Source organism: Phalacrocorax carbo, chromosome 4, assembly GCF_963921805.1.
Source record: "Phalacrocorax carbo chromosome 4, bPhaCar2.1, whole genome shotgun sequence".
Taxonomy (NCBI): domain Eukaryota; kingdom Metazoa; phylum Chordata; class Aves; order Suliformes; family Phalacrocoracidae; genus Phalacrocorax; species Phalacrocorax carbo.
This window is the reverse complement of record NC_087516.1, coordinates 78,716,886-78,736,334: the sequence shown is the minus strand read 5'-3', so window position 1 is coordinate 78,736,334 and position 19,449 is coordinate 78,716,886. Positions and strand designations below refer to the sequence as shown.

The window sequence follows — 19,449 nt, the reverse complement described above, 5'->3', positions numbered from 1 at the left end:
CAGGAAAAGTAGTGAATAGTGAAGAGTGAATGCATGAAACTCTGAAGGGTTTTTTTCCCTAAAATATGCTTTTTAATACCTAACAGTGTTCCAGGGCCAGACTGTGGGTCTTTCTGAGCTAGATCCAGAAGGACTTTTACCTTGAAAATGTCTGTGATTTTTAACAACTGTTCCGACAAACAAAGATTTTGAAGTATCAAACTTCTATATGCAAAATAAAATAAAACAAATCATTGTTTCTCTGTAGTGTATGCATTGATCCTGGTTAGCCAAAAAGCTGATGGGAAGGAACTCTGCAAATAAAGGCTGCTGAATCACAACCTCAGTTGAAGCTTTTTCTTCTACCTAAACTGAGGCCATAAATATCTCTTTGAGACTGAAGGGAGCAGGCTTTAACGGCTCTTAACTCAGTAGTTTCTGTGAAGCGCTCAGCTAATATTAAACAGACTCTTAGAATAATGTAGGGTTCACATAAATGTTTGTCATCATTGTCAAGTCAAAGAGTCAGATATCTAATATCAAGTAATCTTACTTAAATCCCAGCTGCCGGCAAACCACCTGTGTATTCAGCTCTGTCCACCCATCATCGCAGATTGTGCCCCACTGCCCGGTGTAATAGACCTCCAGGCGTCCCTCATGACTGCCTTTCCCACTTGTTAGTCTTAACGCACCATCTGTGTCATTAACAAGTAAGGAAAAACAAAAACGAGAATCAGTTTTTTCTTAGGCCCAATTATTGTTCTAAAGCAAAATTAATAACATTGCATATACTGCATCGCATCACAATATTAGACTACTAAACCTGGTGCTGGCCACTAGGTGTCATTTAATGAGAAGATCAAAGAAATGCCATGATGCACCAGTCAGCCGTGAAGCATTGCATAATGCAGTTGCTTAAGTGCAAGAGAAGTAGCACAGGATATTGATCCCCCAAGCCCTTATTACACTCCAAGTCTGCAGGAGTGGGTTCTGATTATGTGATTTCACTGTATATGCACCATATCTTTTTCTTTGTGTATTCTGTTATTTCCCATGGCGTTTATGCTGAAATGCTTACTGCTATTGATAGACGTGACACAAGTTAAGGCATGCCCCACATAGTGGCAGTTAGCACGTTACTGAGGGACCAAGGCTTTGTGTTGAATAATGAGATTTTCTGTACCTGTAAAATTTCCATAGCTGGTTCATTTTGATACTGCCAGAACACTTTATTACTGTGGGGTTTTGTGCATCTGCAAACTTTAAAAACTCTTTCCAGAGCTGTGAACTCTGCATTTGTCACTGTTTTCCTGCGTGATTATCGGTAATTGAAGTACCTGCGAGAGGTGTGCAGGAAACGCCAGCATCTTCTTTGTGGCCGCAGTTGTGTTCTCGCCAGGAGCTTTTTGGACACTGTTCTATAGATAGTTCGTTTCCCGTGCACCGCACTTCATCCAGCAGCACGGGGCCTGAGCCTTCTCCAAAGTAAGCCTGGCTCCATGCCTTGGCAACACCCCTGTCGAAATATAACACACACCCAGTCAGCAATAAGCAAGCTGAAGAGTCTGGGACTCCCTGGAAAGAGCTAAAATGTTGCATATCCAGCTTCTCAAATAGCAGATGGAATTGGCGAAATAGCCGCCGTGCTGGTAACTGACAGCGCAGCCCGCGTTATCTCATGTCATGCGATGCGGTTCCACAGTCAACTTCCACTTCAGCTGAGGCTATGGAGCCGCTTAAACATTCCATTTCCACGCTTCCACGGTTTGAACATATTTAGAACATCAATTTCTATTGGTTTGTATCTATGAGATTTTCCTTTTCTGACCCTTCTGATTTTTAAGCATAACTTTCCTAGAAGAGATTATAGATGTACAGCTTGGGTATGAGGATTCTAATTTTAATTTTCATTTAAAGTTTATATGTAGTAGAAATAATCCGATATATATTTCTACGGTGACTTTCAACTGTTATCCTCAAAGCACATTAAACAAATCTCAAATACCCAGATGAGGCAGATAAATGTGAGCGTTCTCCATTTAGTCATGTAAAAACCACGACAAAGAGATCTCAAGTGACTTGACAATGTCATGCCATCAATCAGCGGTAGAAGTAAGAACAGAAAGCAGACCAATGACTAGCCTGTGTGTGTAATACTCTTTACGTCAGCACAGAGGATTTTGAGCACAAATACCTACCTAAAATGAAAACGCCCTGTTATTTCAGCATTACAGAAATCATGCAGTGTTTAACACTTGATGATCTATCATTTTTCCAATTCTATTTAAGCTACCGTGTCCTTCATATGTAAATGTTTTTTTCATGGTTTAGTTTCTTTCCGATCAATAGTTTCTCTGTTCACATATCCAGTCTAGTTTTTATGAGTTTTCTCAATATCTCTTCTTTTTCATCGTGTAAGATGTCTATTGAAATTTTTTACTATAATCTAAACGTAAAATATATATATATAATACAGCATATATATAGCCTATCTAAAGGATTAGTTTAAATTAATTAACATACACTTTGGGTGTCAGGCTCTATACTGATTATTAATTTGCTTTAAAGAGTTTTCCACTACAAGCCATATATTGTCATGTAACACCTGACAGGAATGGTATGTTCAGTTTATACTGAAAACCTGACAGGTCTTGATTATTTTGATTCAGCATGTAATAATTCAAACTCTTGACTGGCTTTTGCGACTGTGCACCAGAATAGTACATTGCTGTGATTTTTTTTTTAATATAAGTTGCTGTAGTTCATGTTTTTAAGGCACTGACCCATCAATCCATGTATAGATTTAGATAGATGTGGATTTCATTTCTAGTACTTTGTATAAATATGCAACAATCTCTGTTCTTTCTTTTTTTTAAAGGAAAACAATACTAAATTTACAATTAGCTGTCATACAAATTCTTGATAAGCAGTAAAGGGGTATGGGAAAAATAACAACAGTAAGAGGCTTATAAAAATTAAATTACAATCAGGAAAAAGTTCTGTAAAAAGGAATGATGTGGAAATGCACGGTGGACACTGTAGATGGTAATAGTAAATAAAAGCACGCGCAAGAACGGTAAATTAAATAATCTGTTTTGCATTTTCATTTTGTTTAAAATCAATTTGTTTTTAATATTTTCAATATTTAATGTACTTCAGTAATCTTGAAAAGGTACTGTTTATTTTCAGACTTTCTTTGATAACCTTCTTCAAGTGGTGGAGAAAACTGAAAATATCAAAAAGCAGGTCTTATTTACTCAGTGGGGAGAAGAGTTATCTGTGATTGCTTCAGAGTAGGTAAGCAAACCAAAAATATCCTCAAACACTCAGCAGGCAACTTTTTAGCAAAACACACTGCTTCAGTGTGAAGTTAGTACCTTCTTTTTGAGAGACATTTTAAATTAGACATTACCTTTTCTTCTGAACGACCTTCCTAATTCTAAATAACATATTAACAGATATCTTGGTCTAATTTTTTTCCTTTAGCAATGCCAAGAAGAATTATAATAGATTGGAAATTATATTTTTTCCCTGAGATTTGCAAATATTTCCTTATTGCCCTTACTGTTCTTTCATTTAGTTTGTTAAGTAACCATGCATTTTTATATGTAGCATTAATTTACTGAACACTTGTATTTTGCAAGGCTGGTAATTGGAAAAGGAGCCAGGTCCTCCATCCTTTATATTTCATAAAGAGTTTCTTTTCGAACTGGTTGAAATTGTGAATGACTATATAGTAAACTAAGAAAATATAATCCATAGGATACACTAAGGGCAATACTTATTTCAAATATAGGTATCCCATTTATATTTAAGCATCTAAATAAATACAAATGTCTTGGTTTTCTAGTGTAACCTTCTGGTGTACCAAGATAGGCTCTGTGAGTTTAATGCTTATGCTGGTACAAACGTATAGAAAATGTGAGAAAAAAAATCCTTATTCGTTAAGCAGCTGGCAGAAATCAGAGTTGGCTCTTGACTACTCTGAATGTTGAAAACAAATTATACCAGAATCTAGTAAGATCCTCTGGAGTTCCAGTAATGCAGAGACAACACATCCCATTACTATGACAAGGGCAATTTGTATCAGGCAAAAAGTATTTATGAAACCAAATAATAAAATAAATTATCACTGTTTTTCACCTATTATTGGTAGACCAATATTCTGAGGTTTTACAGGAGTGCTACAGAAAAGCTGTTTACTGAGATGCTTTAGTTTTATAATTTGTGGCATGTTTCCAGATGGATTAACAGTATGCAAATTTAGATTATTTTTATTACTTCATAACCGTTCTACTGCCACTGTTGATAAAATTTCACTTCACAGTAATGAGCACATTTATCAAGTCATCTTGATTACTTGAGAAATTGTGTAAATCTCTAGACGTATTTCAAAAAGACTTAGCACCATCTTAATACAATTTATTTACTCAGAAAAACGAATCAAATTAGAAGCATCTCAGAACTGCAGTTTCTGAACATTAAATACAAGTAATCAAACTGATTGTCACGTGGATCACCAGGAGCTCTAGAAGCTTTTTAGGTACTGCACAGTTCTCATCCTTTTGAGCTAATTTGAATGGCACCAGCAGTCCAAGGCCTCAGTTTCATGTTACAAAACACCTACACTCTGGGGACCTCACATTAATGCCACAGAGCTTGCTACCTTCAGTGCTACTTCTTTTAATTCACCATAATCCCAGCAGGGTTGAAGAGGTGAGTTCTGTTCCAGCCTCCTCTGCACTGACCTGCTTAGTTCTCATCCAGTCTGTCTCAGACATAATCCCCTCCTCCTCCTCGAGTTTACATCTTAGTATCTTCTCTGCATCTCGCTCATAGTTCTTTCCCTCTGCAACCCATCTGGCCTTTCATCCCAACTGCCCCTATCTCCTTCCTCTCTGATCCAGCAGTTCTCTTCTTTGCCTCCCACTTCTGCATCATCTTTCCTCAAATACAGAATACTTATCTTCTGTGTGGTATCAAAATCACCCCCGGCTGTTCAGAAGAGTAGCAAGAAAATCCTGTTCTGCTGCTGTGACTGTATTATGGACCACGCTTAGTTTAGACAGAATCGCTGACAAGCTTAACTGTCAAAACTTCAAACAGATCTCTACTCAGTATATGCAAACTGACAGTCTTCAGAGACTCGTTACTTAAACAAATCTTGAGAGATTCTCACAGGCTTGCCAAAAACCATATCCTTTCTGACAAAGCAGTGCTCTTACTCCAAAGCAAGGAGGCTGTTAGACTCCTCAGTAAATGGATGTAAGGATTTTAACAGTCAAAGCAACTTCCTTTTATTCACCTGGGGTTTTTGATTGAAACTTTACTGAAATTGTAGTGAGTATTCACTAAAAAGCCAGCATTTATTCTGAGACAGATCCTTCGTCCGTCCTACAGACAAAAGTGCCCCTATCATATGACACTGAAAACCGGATCCTATAAATCAAAGTTCCAGAGACATGAAAGTATTGGCACTGTACCTGAACCTTCTATAAATAAACTTTGTTACTGCTTCAGAGTATTAGTGCAATTTTAAAGGAGCATCTTCTGACAACTCCAAGCTACGTGCCTGACTAACTCTTCTGCTTTGCTGCTGGAGTATAAAGTATGAGGAAAAACAAACCCAAGGCCAAGCTGCCGACAGACGACTTCAGCATCTGCATCATCCCACTGATCATCACAGACAGTCCCCCACTGGCCAGCATGGTAAACTTCTACTCTCCCTTCGTGAGCGTTGTTCCCGCCAGCCAGACGAATCGGAGTAAAGACCGGGGCTGTGATCAAACATAGAATATAGGAAAAGGTCATTTATTTCCAAAAATGTTATCCTGATCACAATGAAAAATGATGGCTTAATGGTTTCTCTGACATAGCTCAAGAACCACACTTCATTTTTTCTAGTTAGATGGAAAACCTGAAATTAAACTTCTTAGAAATTAGTCCCCCTAAGATCCGCTCTCAGTGGTTGAAGAATGTTACACAGACAAGTAACCCAGACAAGTAACCGAGCTTAAGTGACTTAAGTGTCAAAGCATTCACAGATACATAGGGCTGTAAGGCCAAATACAGTCGGTTAGTAGAGCTGCATTTCTACCAGTAAGAGCAAAATTGTCTCTTTGTAGGCTTGGTCCCAAAGGGTAAAATCTGAAGTAAGAGGCAAAAATTCTTCCATTGCCAGGGAAGTAAAAATTTGTCCTCACGTTTTCTCATTACTTTGATAATTCCAGTCAGAGCAATGAAATTTCATTGACTGTGGAGTCTCGCTTTAGTGTAGTTACTTGTTACTTGTTATACTTCCTTGTTTCTAAGCTGTGGATTGATTTTTGCTCTTTTCAAATCATTAGCCCTTTTCTAGTCCAGGAAGAAATTGTCCTGAAAGTATCACTTCTGCATAAAGCTATAATAATGGAAACAGCTTAAAACCATATAAAAAAAGCAAATTGCTCTAGTTTTCAAAAGGTTATTTTAAAGTTTCACCATATCTAACACCTGAATGATTTAAAATATGATTAATTTTTATTCAGGCCTTCCAACCAATTAATGCTACTATTTCATCTATTTCTTGACTTTAAAAAAAGAAAATTGAGATAATTTCTCCAATTTCGTCTTACTATTTCTCTGGTAGGAAATCTGGTTTTCTGTAGTTATTTAAAAAGGCTAGTTGCAGTAGAACCTGCAAAACGTGAAAGCTCCATCTAGTCTGCTGAAACTCAGGATCAATTTAATTCATTTCAGATATCCTGGACTATAAATTACTGGTAAACTTCCTTTCAGCATTATTGAAACAAACAAAAGTCCTTTAATAAATTCATCAAAGCAGAGCAAAGTTTTCTGGTGAAAATATCCATAAGTAGAAGGAAAACCTTATGATCTAAAAGTATAAATTGCAAATTTATAGTTTTCAGTTTCTTTAGGCAAAACTTTTCTCTTGCTTTGGTCCTTCAACTCGTCTCCTACCTTAAAAATATTCTCCCTTTCCTCTACACTATAGTTTTCCAAGTTAAGACCAAAATAATTTTTTTTAAAGTCATTTATCAAAATATTCCTCATGAATGGTGGAGCTTTAGGACAAAAAATGCATCTGCCTTTGGATAGGAATGTGAGTAGGAGAGGAAAGGCAGCACAGAGCTGGCTGCAGCCATACGTGTTTTGGTTACAGTCGAAAAGATTGCCATTGCCAGCCCCTCAGCACTGCCAGCCTAGCCTTCCTCGAGGTCAGCAATACCTTAAATCTGATGACATAGTTGCCCATTTAGTTGCCATTTACCATGTTCATTAAAATAATCTGAAATATCGTAAAAACATAAATAATAATACTTTTTTCCTAACAATATCATTTTGACTTGTGTGAATGTTGTGTGAGGTAGCAATCTTCAGCTGAGAAGGCTCGGACCTGTTTTAAATGTATGCAGAATAGGGAAAAAACTTTGCTGTTCTTTGTGTGATGTCATCCACGTTCACAGAAAGGAGTGTCATCCCAGCACTTCTGTACCACAGAAGGCACAGCCTGTTTGTGAAATGGCTGCTCCTCCCTACGTTCGAAAAAAGCTAACAAATTGACATGTAGCGCATGTAGCTACTAAAGACAACCTCTGAGTGGACAAATAAAGTAATATATAATTTTAAAAGAAAGGTTTAAAAAAAACATGGGGGGAAACAATTCTACTTTTACAGACGGAGATTCTTGCTGCTTCACCCTTTCTCACAACCTACATCTTAAAGCCATAGTTTGCTTGTTGATTTTGGAAAGGTAAAAAGTGGTTCAGCTAGTTGCTGCTTGCACAGCATAGAGGGATTTGAAACAGTTAATGATGTGATGATTCAATCTGCTTAATTTCCTGTTCCAAGAAGTCTTAATATTCTTTTCTAATTTAATAAAGAGTAATTATTACTACTTGTATTTAATAAGGCAAGGAGTTAACCAAACCATATGGTTTTTTTTACCCAGGGAGGAGCTACATGTGACAGCAGCTGCCATTTTTTGAGGGCATGTTCCTTCCTGCCAGATGTCTTTTTCACATAACAGTATATTTTCTTCATCACCACGACAACGCACTTCACTCCAGTAAACAGGAATAAGGCCCAGTCCAGAAAACGGTATGTGTTTTGCTGTACCTTTTTCACTGTAAGAAGAATAATCAGGACAGGACATTAGAGTGGGAGGAGGGGAAGTGGAATATTTTCTCATATATGAAACTTGGAGTAGAAAAGAAAGGGCTTTCTTCAGCAGTGTAAATTCATCACATTTTCATACAGTTCAGCATTGTCTTCTGCACAAAGAAAAGTAACAGATGTGACCCAGTTCTCACCATTTTGTTGTGGGATATTTTAGTACAATGCTCTGTGTTGCTGCAGGGCCGGCTACATTCCTGTTCTCCCAGTTCTTAACTACAAAAATCAACACAGAGTCCACAGGTGAATCTACAGTACCATGCCACTGCAGTTGTGCTTCCAGGAGAGGTAATGCTAACAGGCTTCTCACCCTTATCCTCTCCTTTACTCCACTAAAATGGACAGTGCTCTCCCCGTACACATCTCATAATATGGTTGCGACCATGGGGCAGTGAAACCATCTCATACTCCATTAGATCAGGCCTGTCTGCATTATTCTCTATTCAGCCATTCCCATCCATCAAGAACATTTATAAATAGCTTCCTTTCGTTCCCATACTGAATCTACAGTGACAATTATTGAGCCATCTTTTCGTCCATATAATGCCCAACAAAATTAAATTAAAAAGAAAGCCCAAATATTGTAAAATCGAAGAGGCAGATGGAAGCACCTGAAAAGCACCAGTAATACCTAGTGAGTTCACCTTGTGTATAGATCCAAATTTCTGCCAAACACTTATGGTAACAGAAACTTTCAACTACTGTTCGCTTGGGGCTTTTTGGCCTGGGTTCAGATTTAAGCCATTTCTGTTGAGAAGACCAAACCATTCACCCGTATCACTGAACTACTTTTGCTAATAGCAGTCTTGTTCGACTGAAATATTTAGGGTATGAACGGCAAAAAGAACTTAGATGAAAAAAAGGAGACATTGCACATAGACAGCTGAAGTCATAAGCAAAATCATGGCCTCCAGATGGCTCAACTTTTATCTCGTCTAATCCTCATATTTTTATAAGTTGGCATGGTGTGTCCAGATTAGTATTGAACATTATAAACCAGCTTAGATTTAGTTCTGGCTAGCAGTCTTAAAAAGTAGAATAATCATTAGGAATGTCACAGTGCAAGTACACTATAAAAGCCCCTTACTGCTTGCAGCAAACAAAATCATTACTGTGGTATGTGACTGGAAGAAATGTTAGAAGGGCAATAAAGCCAGCCATATTTTGTGGCTTATTGAGAACGTGCAAACTGAATGGGGTGCTAAAGGGGGATATTCAAGTAATTCGGTTGCTAACTTGAACAGCATTGATTTTTTAGAAGCTGAAATTGCATTTTATTTTTAAAACTCCCTTTCGGTATGGGAATTCTCTTCCTTACCTCAGTTTCATCTTACTGTTGCAATTGCAGTGTCACTGTAGGCATTATCTAGAGTTTAATGACCGAATTATGTTAAAGGGTCCTGTTGAATAACTCCATTCTGACAGCAGTGGGAAGCAGTTGTCAATGAGGACAATGCAGGGACTTTGAACCTGTCCAATATTCCTATAGCTCTGTAAGATGTTTTCATGAAAATATAAAGCTGCAAAACTTGTCTGGTTTGGGGTTTTGTTGTCAATGTGCAACTCTGAAAGTAAACCGTTGAGATTATCTCGCTAGATGAAGATGCACACAACAAAAATACCTCATTTTCCAAACAACACAATTGAAGGAAGCAAAGGATTCTGGGAAGAACAACTTCAGCATTCAACAACTTTCAAACACAAAAAGCCATCAGGATTTGCAAAATAGACTGTCCTTTATACTGAAACATCATTAAAATAAGGGGACTGGTTTTTGCTCAGACTAAAACTTACCCCAGTGCAAGCTGTCGACATATGACTGTTGCGTCGTTATCGTCCCAATGGCTCCCACAGATTGTTCCCCAGATTCCATTCAAATAAACCTCCACTGTACCTTCAAACTCATTCTTGCCACCCTGGAGTCTCACTGACCCTAGTTCAAAAAATTAAAGTATTAAGCCTCCAAGATATCCGTTGTGCAATTAATGTATCCCATGCCAAAGACTCCAAATCTGATTTTCCCTCTGCAGAGAGAGTCCCTGTTTCATACATTACCATCTTTGTGCTCTTTGGGTGAGCTGCTTCTAAGAAGCACTCTGGCACATCTAAGTCTTACACAGCAATACACAAAAGGAGATAACCTTATTTTTTATATGAGGAAAACATTTTGCATGTTACACTGAAATTACATCACATTTCTGATCCTTCTGATGCCACAACTTAGTTAAAGATTTAACAAAAAAAAAAAGAGTATGTATAGACTACACATAATTTGTTACATGAGGTTACCTGTACCTAAATGAGTAAAAAGTGTGTGTGTGTGTGTATATATATATGAGAGCTATACTTTTATCTTCCACATAATTGCATCCAACTTAAGGGAATCAGGAAACAACCACATGGATTGCATAGCTTTTGCTCTGACCCATGTAACATTATGCATGTCATGGATGTCAGCAGTTTATTTTAGCCAAAGAATGCATTTGTTCATACTTGTTCTCAGACAGAAAAACATTGCATGTAGTTCTATTCATTCATGAGAGGTTTTTACCAAATTCTCAGACAAAACAAGCTAAAAATATGAAGAATCGTCTAAAAGAAGTGAAAAAAAAAAAAAAGAGGTCTGCTCCTTGAGAGCTACAGAACACAGAAATCTAAGAAAATTAACAGATTTTGCTTTGGTTTTATTACAGTAGTTTTACTTGAGATGCATCTGCTAGTGAAGGTAGCCAAGTGCCACTGGTAAAGGTGGGGGAAAGCTGGTCATAGGTATAACTCTACAGAAACAGAACAGAGTCATAACAGCAGTAATTCAACAAGAAGGAATATATTTCTGTTAAATTATCAAGCACAGCCAAATGGTATGCACTAGTATTGCCTGAAATCTCAGTTAATCCATCTGCCTCTGTTCTGTGATCTACTTAAAATCAGAAGCTACACCATCATCCAGCTTGCAGGGGTTTTAGCAATGGGAGGAAACAGTCAATGTTTGTGCCTGCATTTCATTGTATATCTGTTCATGTATGTGAAAATAATAACAACAATAATAATAATAATAATAATATGTAGATCTACTTTTTCTTCTCAGTCAATCTTCTTTCAGTCAGATTGTGTCCTGGTTTTAATTTAGTTCAGTGTATTTTACAAAACCACGAAGCCAAGCGACTGCCAAATAACTGGAGGAATTAATTAACCTCAAACTTGGTTTTGTGTGTTCCTTTTTGCATCCCATTTACTTTCTCAGCAGTAACTTACTGTGCAGCAGATTGCAAACAAAATTGATTTAACTCATGTTACAGAGTGAGCTATCATTCCAAATAGAGGACTATTAATGAGTTAATTATAACAATACTGTAGACATGTGGCACATTGTTTATCTGTCTTTATAATTTTGCTCTTTGTGTTTTTCTGTCACATACAGACAGAGTCTGGAATTTTGTTTATTTCTGCTCCTCACCAGACTTTTGTATAGACTATTATTTTCACTTGAAACATCAACTGCTGTCATAGCAAAGTGATTCCTGACATACCAGAGAGCAATTCTGAAGATGTCATCTCCAACAATAATTTTATTTTGTACACGATTGTATACATGGCCTGCATGGCACCTACTGAAATCAATACAGTGTTCCCTTGAGTACACATTACACAGTATTTCTATGCAAACATTTGAATAAGGAAGTACTTGAAGAATAAAATTGTCTTCTAAGGTTTCCATGGCAGAATTTGTCTCACTCCTCTTTCTGTATTTACAGACTTTCCAGTGACAACAGTGGAAGAATTTATTCACCTACACAGTGCAAAAGATATCACAAGAGAGAATTTTTGTACTTCAGAAACTCTTTTCACAACAATTCAAAATGAAAGAAATCTGAAATCCTTTTCATCGCCGGCAGAAGCCTCAGGAAAGCAGTTTGAAAAGCACAGAGTTCTCACTGTGGACACGTACCATTAAACAAAGAAAGCAGCCTTTCCCTCGCCACCCACTCCCCTAAAGAGCCCTGGGTGACGTCTGGTCCCTGTTGAAGTGGGAAAACACACTACAGGTATCAGCTGGTAAGGAAGGGAAAATGACTGGAAGGGACAGTACCTTATCTCCATGTGCCTGTGGGAAAAGACATAGATAAGAACAGTAAATGAGGGATTTTTTAAAAATTCATCTAATATCTCAACAAAATATTTTGGTTTGCCTTTCCCATAGATTTACAGCTGTGTATAGGAACACCAGTGTTTTATGAAGGATAGTGACATTCATAACGACAGACCTTTGTTCATCTCACAAGAAAATATGAAAAAGAACCAGCTTCTATCATATAGGAAGAGAAAACAGCAAGATGATTGTTACAGGTAATTTTGTAACAAATCTAAAATATTCTTGATTTTCACCTGATAAATTAATCTAGAAAGAAAGTCTATTTTTACATGCAACTAATATTACATCTTTTATTATGCCTGCTGTTTAACGGAGTTAACTGAGTATATGGTATAATAATTCCAACGTGCTGGCTGCACTGACTCACTACTTTCCTCATAGGACAGTACTGATATCTACAGCTATGATAAACCTAAACCATCCAGGGCAAAATCCAGTATTCTCTCCTCAAGCAAAACAATAAGTAAAACCATCTTTTTAAAAGAAAAGTTGGAATGGAAAACCCTCTGAAAGGTTAATCTCTCTAAAGTATTTTTGTAAGTCCAGTCTAAGTGTTTCTAGCTCAGTATTTCAGCACCGTATCCAACAAGAGTAAAATGATACAGTATTTTTTGTTTCATATGCACTTTGAAGTATGTATCAGCCTATATCATATGACAAGTCATAATTATATAGCAAACAAATCAAAGTGCACACTAATGAGAAAATTATTGCTTTGTCGTTTACTCAAAATGTTGCGGTTTTCAGACCCCTGGTAGTTGTTTTAGTGGATCAAGAGACATGTTAGTTACAGTAACATGGATACCTCATAAAACATAACAGAACTTTAAAATACAGACTTTCATTTCAGTAGCTTATTTTTTCTTTCCAATAGATAAAACTCTTAGTTCATAATGAAACACAGATCTGTGTTTCATGTGTAAACTGATCATGGGGAACTGGAAGAAGATCAACATAATCTGCCATCCTGTATCTTTATGTGGTATTACCAAATATCTATTTATTACTCATGATTGAATCTTTGTTATTAAGAATGTGCTAAATCTTAATTGCAAGATAATCAGTGTTTGCATGGTTAAAATGACCAGGAAACACTCTTTCACTTCATAGGCAGCAAGAAAACTGATATTTAGCATTGTTAAAAGGATACTGTTCATTCTTAATTTCACTGGTTAAGTCTTCTACTGTTACATATTAACACCTCAAGCCCATACCGCACCTCAACACGTGTGCCCAAAGAGCTTCCTTCTGTGCTCCCCCTAGGGCACAAGAAGCTCTGGAGAAGAGCATCTGAATTCCTTGGAAAATAGGTCTGGCTTAAGCATATGCATTGGAAGCTCCAGGTTTCTGGAGTCATAGATATGGTAGTATCTCAATTTTTTAAGCTATAAGTTTTCAGCTCTTTTAGCTGCTGAAGAAAACTAAACATGTTCAGAGTAGAGCTAATGCAGTAATATCTACTCTGGCTTTTATGCAATGCTTAGACAAACTCACACTCTCTCCCCTCTCCACCAACTCAATACGGTGTCAAGCCCGTGCCTAAAGCACTTATCAAACTCTCACTGCCTCAACACCAGGCTCAACAGCAGGGAACACGAGTACAGGGAGCCTGCCGCCCATGGCTGTCAGCACTGGTCGGGGAGGATGAGGAGAGGTGAACTGACCCCATGAGAGCTAGAAACGAGGGCACTGGACCACAAAGCAGACCTACTAAGCAGCTCTAGGACACACACTGTGGTCTTACTTAATTCAGCCCTATATTGAAGAATACAAATCTACTGTCTTGACAGAAACTTCTTCATTTATATACACTCAAAAAATATGTATAAGCTTCTTCTAATTACCTTCTAGCTGAGGTTACTGACGGTCAATTCATGTTGTTTACATACAGTCTGGTAATTTTAGTTGCCCTGGTATCTGCCCAAGTCAGAGTCTTTCCTATCTGCTATCACTGTTTAAAAGAGATTAAGTTATACTTGCAAATGCAAGGAAGTAAGGGTATCCAGTGGGTGCTGCTGAGACTTGCTCTGCAACACCTGCCATATAGGCTCAAGATGAGACACACAGGAAAAAAGGGAGAGGGAAACCTCTCAGCCAACTTTTAATTAACTCCAAAAAGCAGAACAGCTTCAAAGGAATCGTGCTGTTGTGCTTGGCCTGTTTTCCTATACCATTCTCACATCCAGAGATGCTTAGTATCTTCAAACCCTATTTTATTTTCTACATTTCACTGAGAACAAGCATTGCTACTGTGTGTGGCTGAATTGCAAACAGAATGGGAATCACTTCCACTGCTGCTGTACGTGTCAGTGCTGCAGCAGCGGGGTTTATGGTATTGGCTAAGGGTGTGCCAGTAGTTTCTTTGCAAACACCTGCGTCCAAAGGTTTGTTATTTGGCTGTAAATGTGGATGTAGAAAAGAGGAATCAGAAGTAGAAGCTGCCTGTGCCTTTAACCCTGGTGCTGAGTGCTCTGAAAACACAGGTTTAAAGCAAAGCAAAAGAAGTATTAAGTCTGGAAATCTGTAAAAACAGCAAATATTTTTAACTCTGCTTTCATTTCCAAGGTGTTCCAACATGGGATGATGCCACAGAAAGGCCCTGCACTGATAATTCATCTCTGTTGCCTTGGAGTCAACTAGGTAAGTCCAAATTGACATGAACTGTGAGGGTCTCCCACGATGCATGCAGTACAGCTCATAGTATTCCAGAACACTAGTGGATGATTCATAGTACATGGAAATGAGTCTGTCCCAATTTCAGAATGGAACTAATTCATCGGTTTGCATGAGGTACTTTAAAGTGCAACATCGGTTGGACTTGATGAGCTTAGAGGTCTTTTCCAACTTTAATGATTCTATGAAAAAGCTACCTGTAGTATAGCTCCAGTCTAACACCAATGAATCAATGGAAAGTTTTCTTTCCATCCAGGATAAGGCCTGGCTAAAAGCAAATCAATTAATCACGTTGACTTCAGCAAAACTATGGATGATGGTCGCTGCAGTCAATGAATGCTGTTGTCCATCCCTTTCCTGGGCACTGCTTTTAGTCTAAAATTATAACTATTTTCTCCTGGTATTTTAACCTTTGAAAAAGGGTGCATCCATCTGAACTGTTTTTTAAAAACTATCTCGAGAACTTCAGGCGGTAGCAATATTGCATACTCAAGGATCCTTGTATTAGAAGTTTCATAAATATTGTATGTATCGAGCGTATAATGTGCTGAATTGGTTCCTCGGCAGCAGAGAGATTCATTGTGTTAATGATCAATGGTTTAAGGCTCTGAAAAAATAAACTGAAGTGTTAGGAATGTAACAGGCTCCAAAGGACTGCAGTTGTCTTATGTGGTACAGAGCTGCAGAAAATGAGGGGACTCGTGATGTGCAGCTGTAATAAGAATGGTTCCAGAAGAGCTGCTTCGTAGAAGGAAAATATAGACCTTCATGTTTAATTTTTCATCATTTTTTTTCTTTAGCCCTATGCTATTAAAAAAACCAAAACGCCAAAAGGCCTTCCATCAACTGCCTGGACTGTAGCATAACAGGTAGAGTAAATAATCTACTGTTTAGACTATGAGCCTGAGGCTTGGCTCTTCTCTCACAAAAGTTTAGTGAAGCATCGTTTGATTGGCAGTAGTGGAATTACCCTGTGATAAAAGCAATTTAAACTGAAAGACTCTACAGTCTGGCCGTTCTGGAGATGCATATTTTATTTTCTTTCCAGTTCTGCCACTGATTGGTAGCGTGACCTCTGGCAAAGACACTTACCCTCTCTTGTATTGCTTCCCCTTTGTAAAATAAAGAAAAATAGTTAACCCGCTTCCCTCAAAGACCTTTAAATTAGATATGTAACAACATAGCCTGGGCAACGTATCATGCAGAATACTGTAACTACATGCCACATAAACGTTGCGTGGCAGCAGTTGCTTCTAGGCACTGAGGTAGGCCTCTTTTTTGAAGCAGGAACAAGCATTACAGGTAAGTTGTTATTAGCAGTAACTAAAATACTAAATTCTGCTGGACTTGTGCCGGCTCTATGTACAGACTACTCTTGTACTCATTTATTTTCCTCTATGATCTCCTTGGTTAATCAGGATAATTTAGATATATATTCATATTTAGTTTACTTGCTTTCAAGGCATGAATAAATAATTCTACCCAGATGTCCTTCATTTTAGAAGGAAGGAAATGAAACACCAATATCTATTATTTTAAACTATAAAACTGAATTTAGACTGGTGCCACAGAGTATAATTGTAAAGGTGTTTTTTTTTTTAATTTGTCAGTATTAAAATATATTTGTTAAAATATAAAGCAGTTTAATATATAGACATGTACAAAGTTTAGCCACTTAACTTTTCAGGTAAGTCTGAATATTTAAGCTAGAAAAGCCAGGAGATTTACAGTTAAGGCTTTGAATACGGCATTGTATTTAGTTACTGCAGGTGCCTAATAACTGAGTGTTGGCTGCCGTAGCACCTGTACTGAAGCAGCAGATACAGCAAGTTTACCTCTGAATAGTCTGTCCTTCTCTAGCTATAACCTGCATCACAACATGGCCTTATTTGCATGTCTTTGCTTCTTCTAAGAAAGGAACATACCTCAGGACGAATGTAATAATGATGCTTATTTCTGGGCAAATGGCTTGATTTATTTCAGTGTTGCACCTTAAGACACCTCACACACTAATTCTTTCCTGTTGCCTCCACAAAGGCTTTTGGACAGATGTTTGCCCTGTTGATGTCACCGATATGTCCTCCCTCTTAACAGGGGCAAAGCTGGATTTCCTTTTTCTGGGGAAAAAAAGCAGCATTCTGAAAAGACTGAAGAAACACAGCTAAATCCCAACCATCTAGTATTTTTGGCTTTTTTACTTAAGTCACATTAATGCTGAACTTACAGGGGATTCTGGAATTTACTTTAGTAAGTGCAAGATTGGGTTCTTAGCAATAAAATGCCATATTCTTCTTCACTGTAACATATTAGACCAAGTCCATACAAAGTATTTTGGGAACCAGACCGAAGAATTCTGAAAAGAAGCTATAAATATGATGGGCTAAAAGAAGCAACTGTGGGACCCTTTCCCAAACTAAGACCAGTTAAAGGGCGTGAAGTGTTCTGGATTTTTCTTTCATCTGCGTCTAGTTATCTGTTTTCTCCTCCGTGGCATCAGCTGCCTGGTACTCTTTACAGGGAAACATCTGTAATGCATAACATTGTTTTATCTTCTTGAAGGAGTACAACATTTGACTTGGACTACAGCTTTGGAAGCTGCAGGTTTTTTAATGCATAAGTGATCAGTATGGACCTTAGTGCCTCCATATGCTCTTCCTGTGAAATTTTATACCAATATGTATAATTATCACATTGTTCAAATTATTGCCTTTTTTCACACACCTTCTAGGGCTATTGTTGGAAGAGAAAGATAAAAATCCACTTCAGAGATCTGAAAGGAAATTGATAAAAAACGAACGCAACCCAAAACCAACTTCTGCAAGAACAAAATTATTAGTAATAATATTAATGGTTAACTTCCTTCCTGACCTTGTGACATTACAAAATACATAAAAGGAAGGGCAAGAAAAAAAAGGGAATTTCTATTTTCGTTGCAACAATTACGCTTGATCATTTTTGGTATAGATATAGATGGGACATAGCTCTTATTTAGAGAGGAGAGAATACCAGAGCGATGCAGGAGAAGATGTGAAGTCATGCAAAACCAGGCTGTACAGAAACACAGTTAACCCTATGGAGGGGTGCCAACACTGACGGAAGGTAAAGCTGATCAACTGCTCAAGGGCTGAATGCTGAAATCGCTGGTCAGTCCTTTTGCACTGAAAACTTCCACTGAAGTCAGTGCGGGTTCAGCCAGGAGTGGGGGGGAGCCCGGGCCTCTCGGCTGGGCTCACAGCTGTCCTCAAGCACCAGCGCTAACTTGCAAACCCCATCATCCCGAGACGTGGGAGGAAAAAGGAAGAAAGAGACACTACGTGAGCAGTTCGCGTTTAGAGCACGGCATCCTTTTTCTTTTCCTTCTGCCGCTCAACTTCGGTAAGACCGAGCCCTTCCCAGGGAAGGGCTCCCGATTGCGGGCAGGGGGATGCCACTCGCGGCTAACCGAGCCCACCCGGCGCAGCTCCTTAACGCGGCTGGCCGGGTATCACACCAGCGTCGGAACCGCGCCAGGCAGGACCTTCGCCTTCCCGATGCATCTGCTGATGCGCAAGTTTAAACTCTCCTCCCAGAAGAGCCTTTGCTGTCACTTGGGCAACAAGGTGTCCGTCCCCTCGTCCCCCGAGACCCCGCAGCGCCGGGGAAGCGCGTACGGGATGGCGAGACCGCCGCCGCCCGGCCAAGGCTCTCCGCCCCGCGGGGCCACCCGCGCCCCGTCCCGCCCGGCCGCCCCCTCCCCGCCGCCCCCGCCCCGCTCACCTCGCTCGCAGCCAGCGGGGCCCCGCTCCGCCGGGACCCGGCCGCCCCCGGGCCGCCCGCCGCCGCCGCCACCGGGCAGGGCACAGGAGCTGCTGCGGCGGCCCCGCGGCGCCCGGCCCGCCGCCCCCCGCCGCGGGAAGGCGGGCGCTGCCGGCGGCCAGGGGCGCTGGGCCGCCGCGAAACCCCCGGCGGGGGGCGGCGGCGGGTGCCGGGGGGCCGGGAGGCTGGCGGGGACCTGCCCCAGCCCGCGGGCTGCGGGGAGCGCCCCGATCACCAGCGCCACCACGAAGCCGGTGAATGTCATGGTGCCAGTCCCGCCGGCTCGGGTCCATCTCCCCCTCTCATCGCGCCCGGGATGCGGAGGGGGAAGGCGGGGCCGCGGCGTCCCGCTAATCCCCCACGCCGCACACCCCTGCCGCCCTCCCCCCGGGGGCAGGCCGAGAGGGGCGCGCAGAGGCGCGCAGCCCCCGCGCAGCCCCGTTCCCGGCTACCTGCCGCAGCCTCCCGCGCCCGACCCCTTGCGGCAGCCGCTCCGGCAGCCCCGGCGGAGCCTTGGAGGGGGCCTCGCCGCCCGCGACCCCCGCACCTCGGCCGCGGGGGGGCCTCCCGCCCGCTCCCCGGCAAGCCCCGGCCGCCCCCCGCCGGATCCGTCGCTGCCCGCGGTCCCGCCGCAGCCTTTCCTCCGCCCCGCTTCTCTCTGGCACTTGGGGCTC

The 19,449-nt window shown here is 40.2% G+C and overlaps 1 protein-coding gene across 1 annotated transcript in view; it reads right to left on the bottom strand.

Moving 5' to 3' along the window:
• Window positions 1–19,193, bottom strand: part of PRSS12 (serine protease 12) — a 45,696-nt gene extending 26,503 nt beyond the window's left edge. The window contains exons 1-6 of the mRNA XM_064450561.1: window positions 18,737–19,193; window positions 9,949–10,087; window positions 7,927–8,105; window positions 5,606–5,756; window positions 1,317–1,495; window positions 533–674 (exon numbers count right to left, since the gene is read on the bottom strand). Of these exons, the coding sequence (XP_064306631.1) occupies window positions 533–674; window positions 1,317–1,495; window positions 5,606–5,756; window positions 7,927–8,105; window positions 9,949–10,087; window positions 18,737–19,040 (1,094 nt within the window). The 5' untranslated portion in view covers window positions 19,041–19,193. The remainder of the gene's footprint in view (window positions 1–532; window positions 675–1,316; window positions 1,496–5,605; window positions 5,757–7,926; window positions 8,106–9,948; window positions 10,088–18,736) is intronic.
• Window positions 19,194–19,449: the final 256 nt, after the last annotated feature.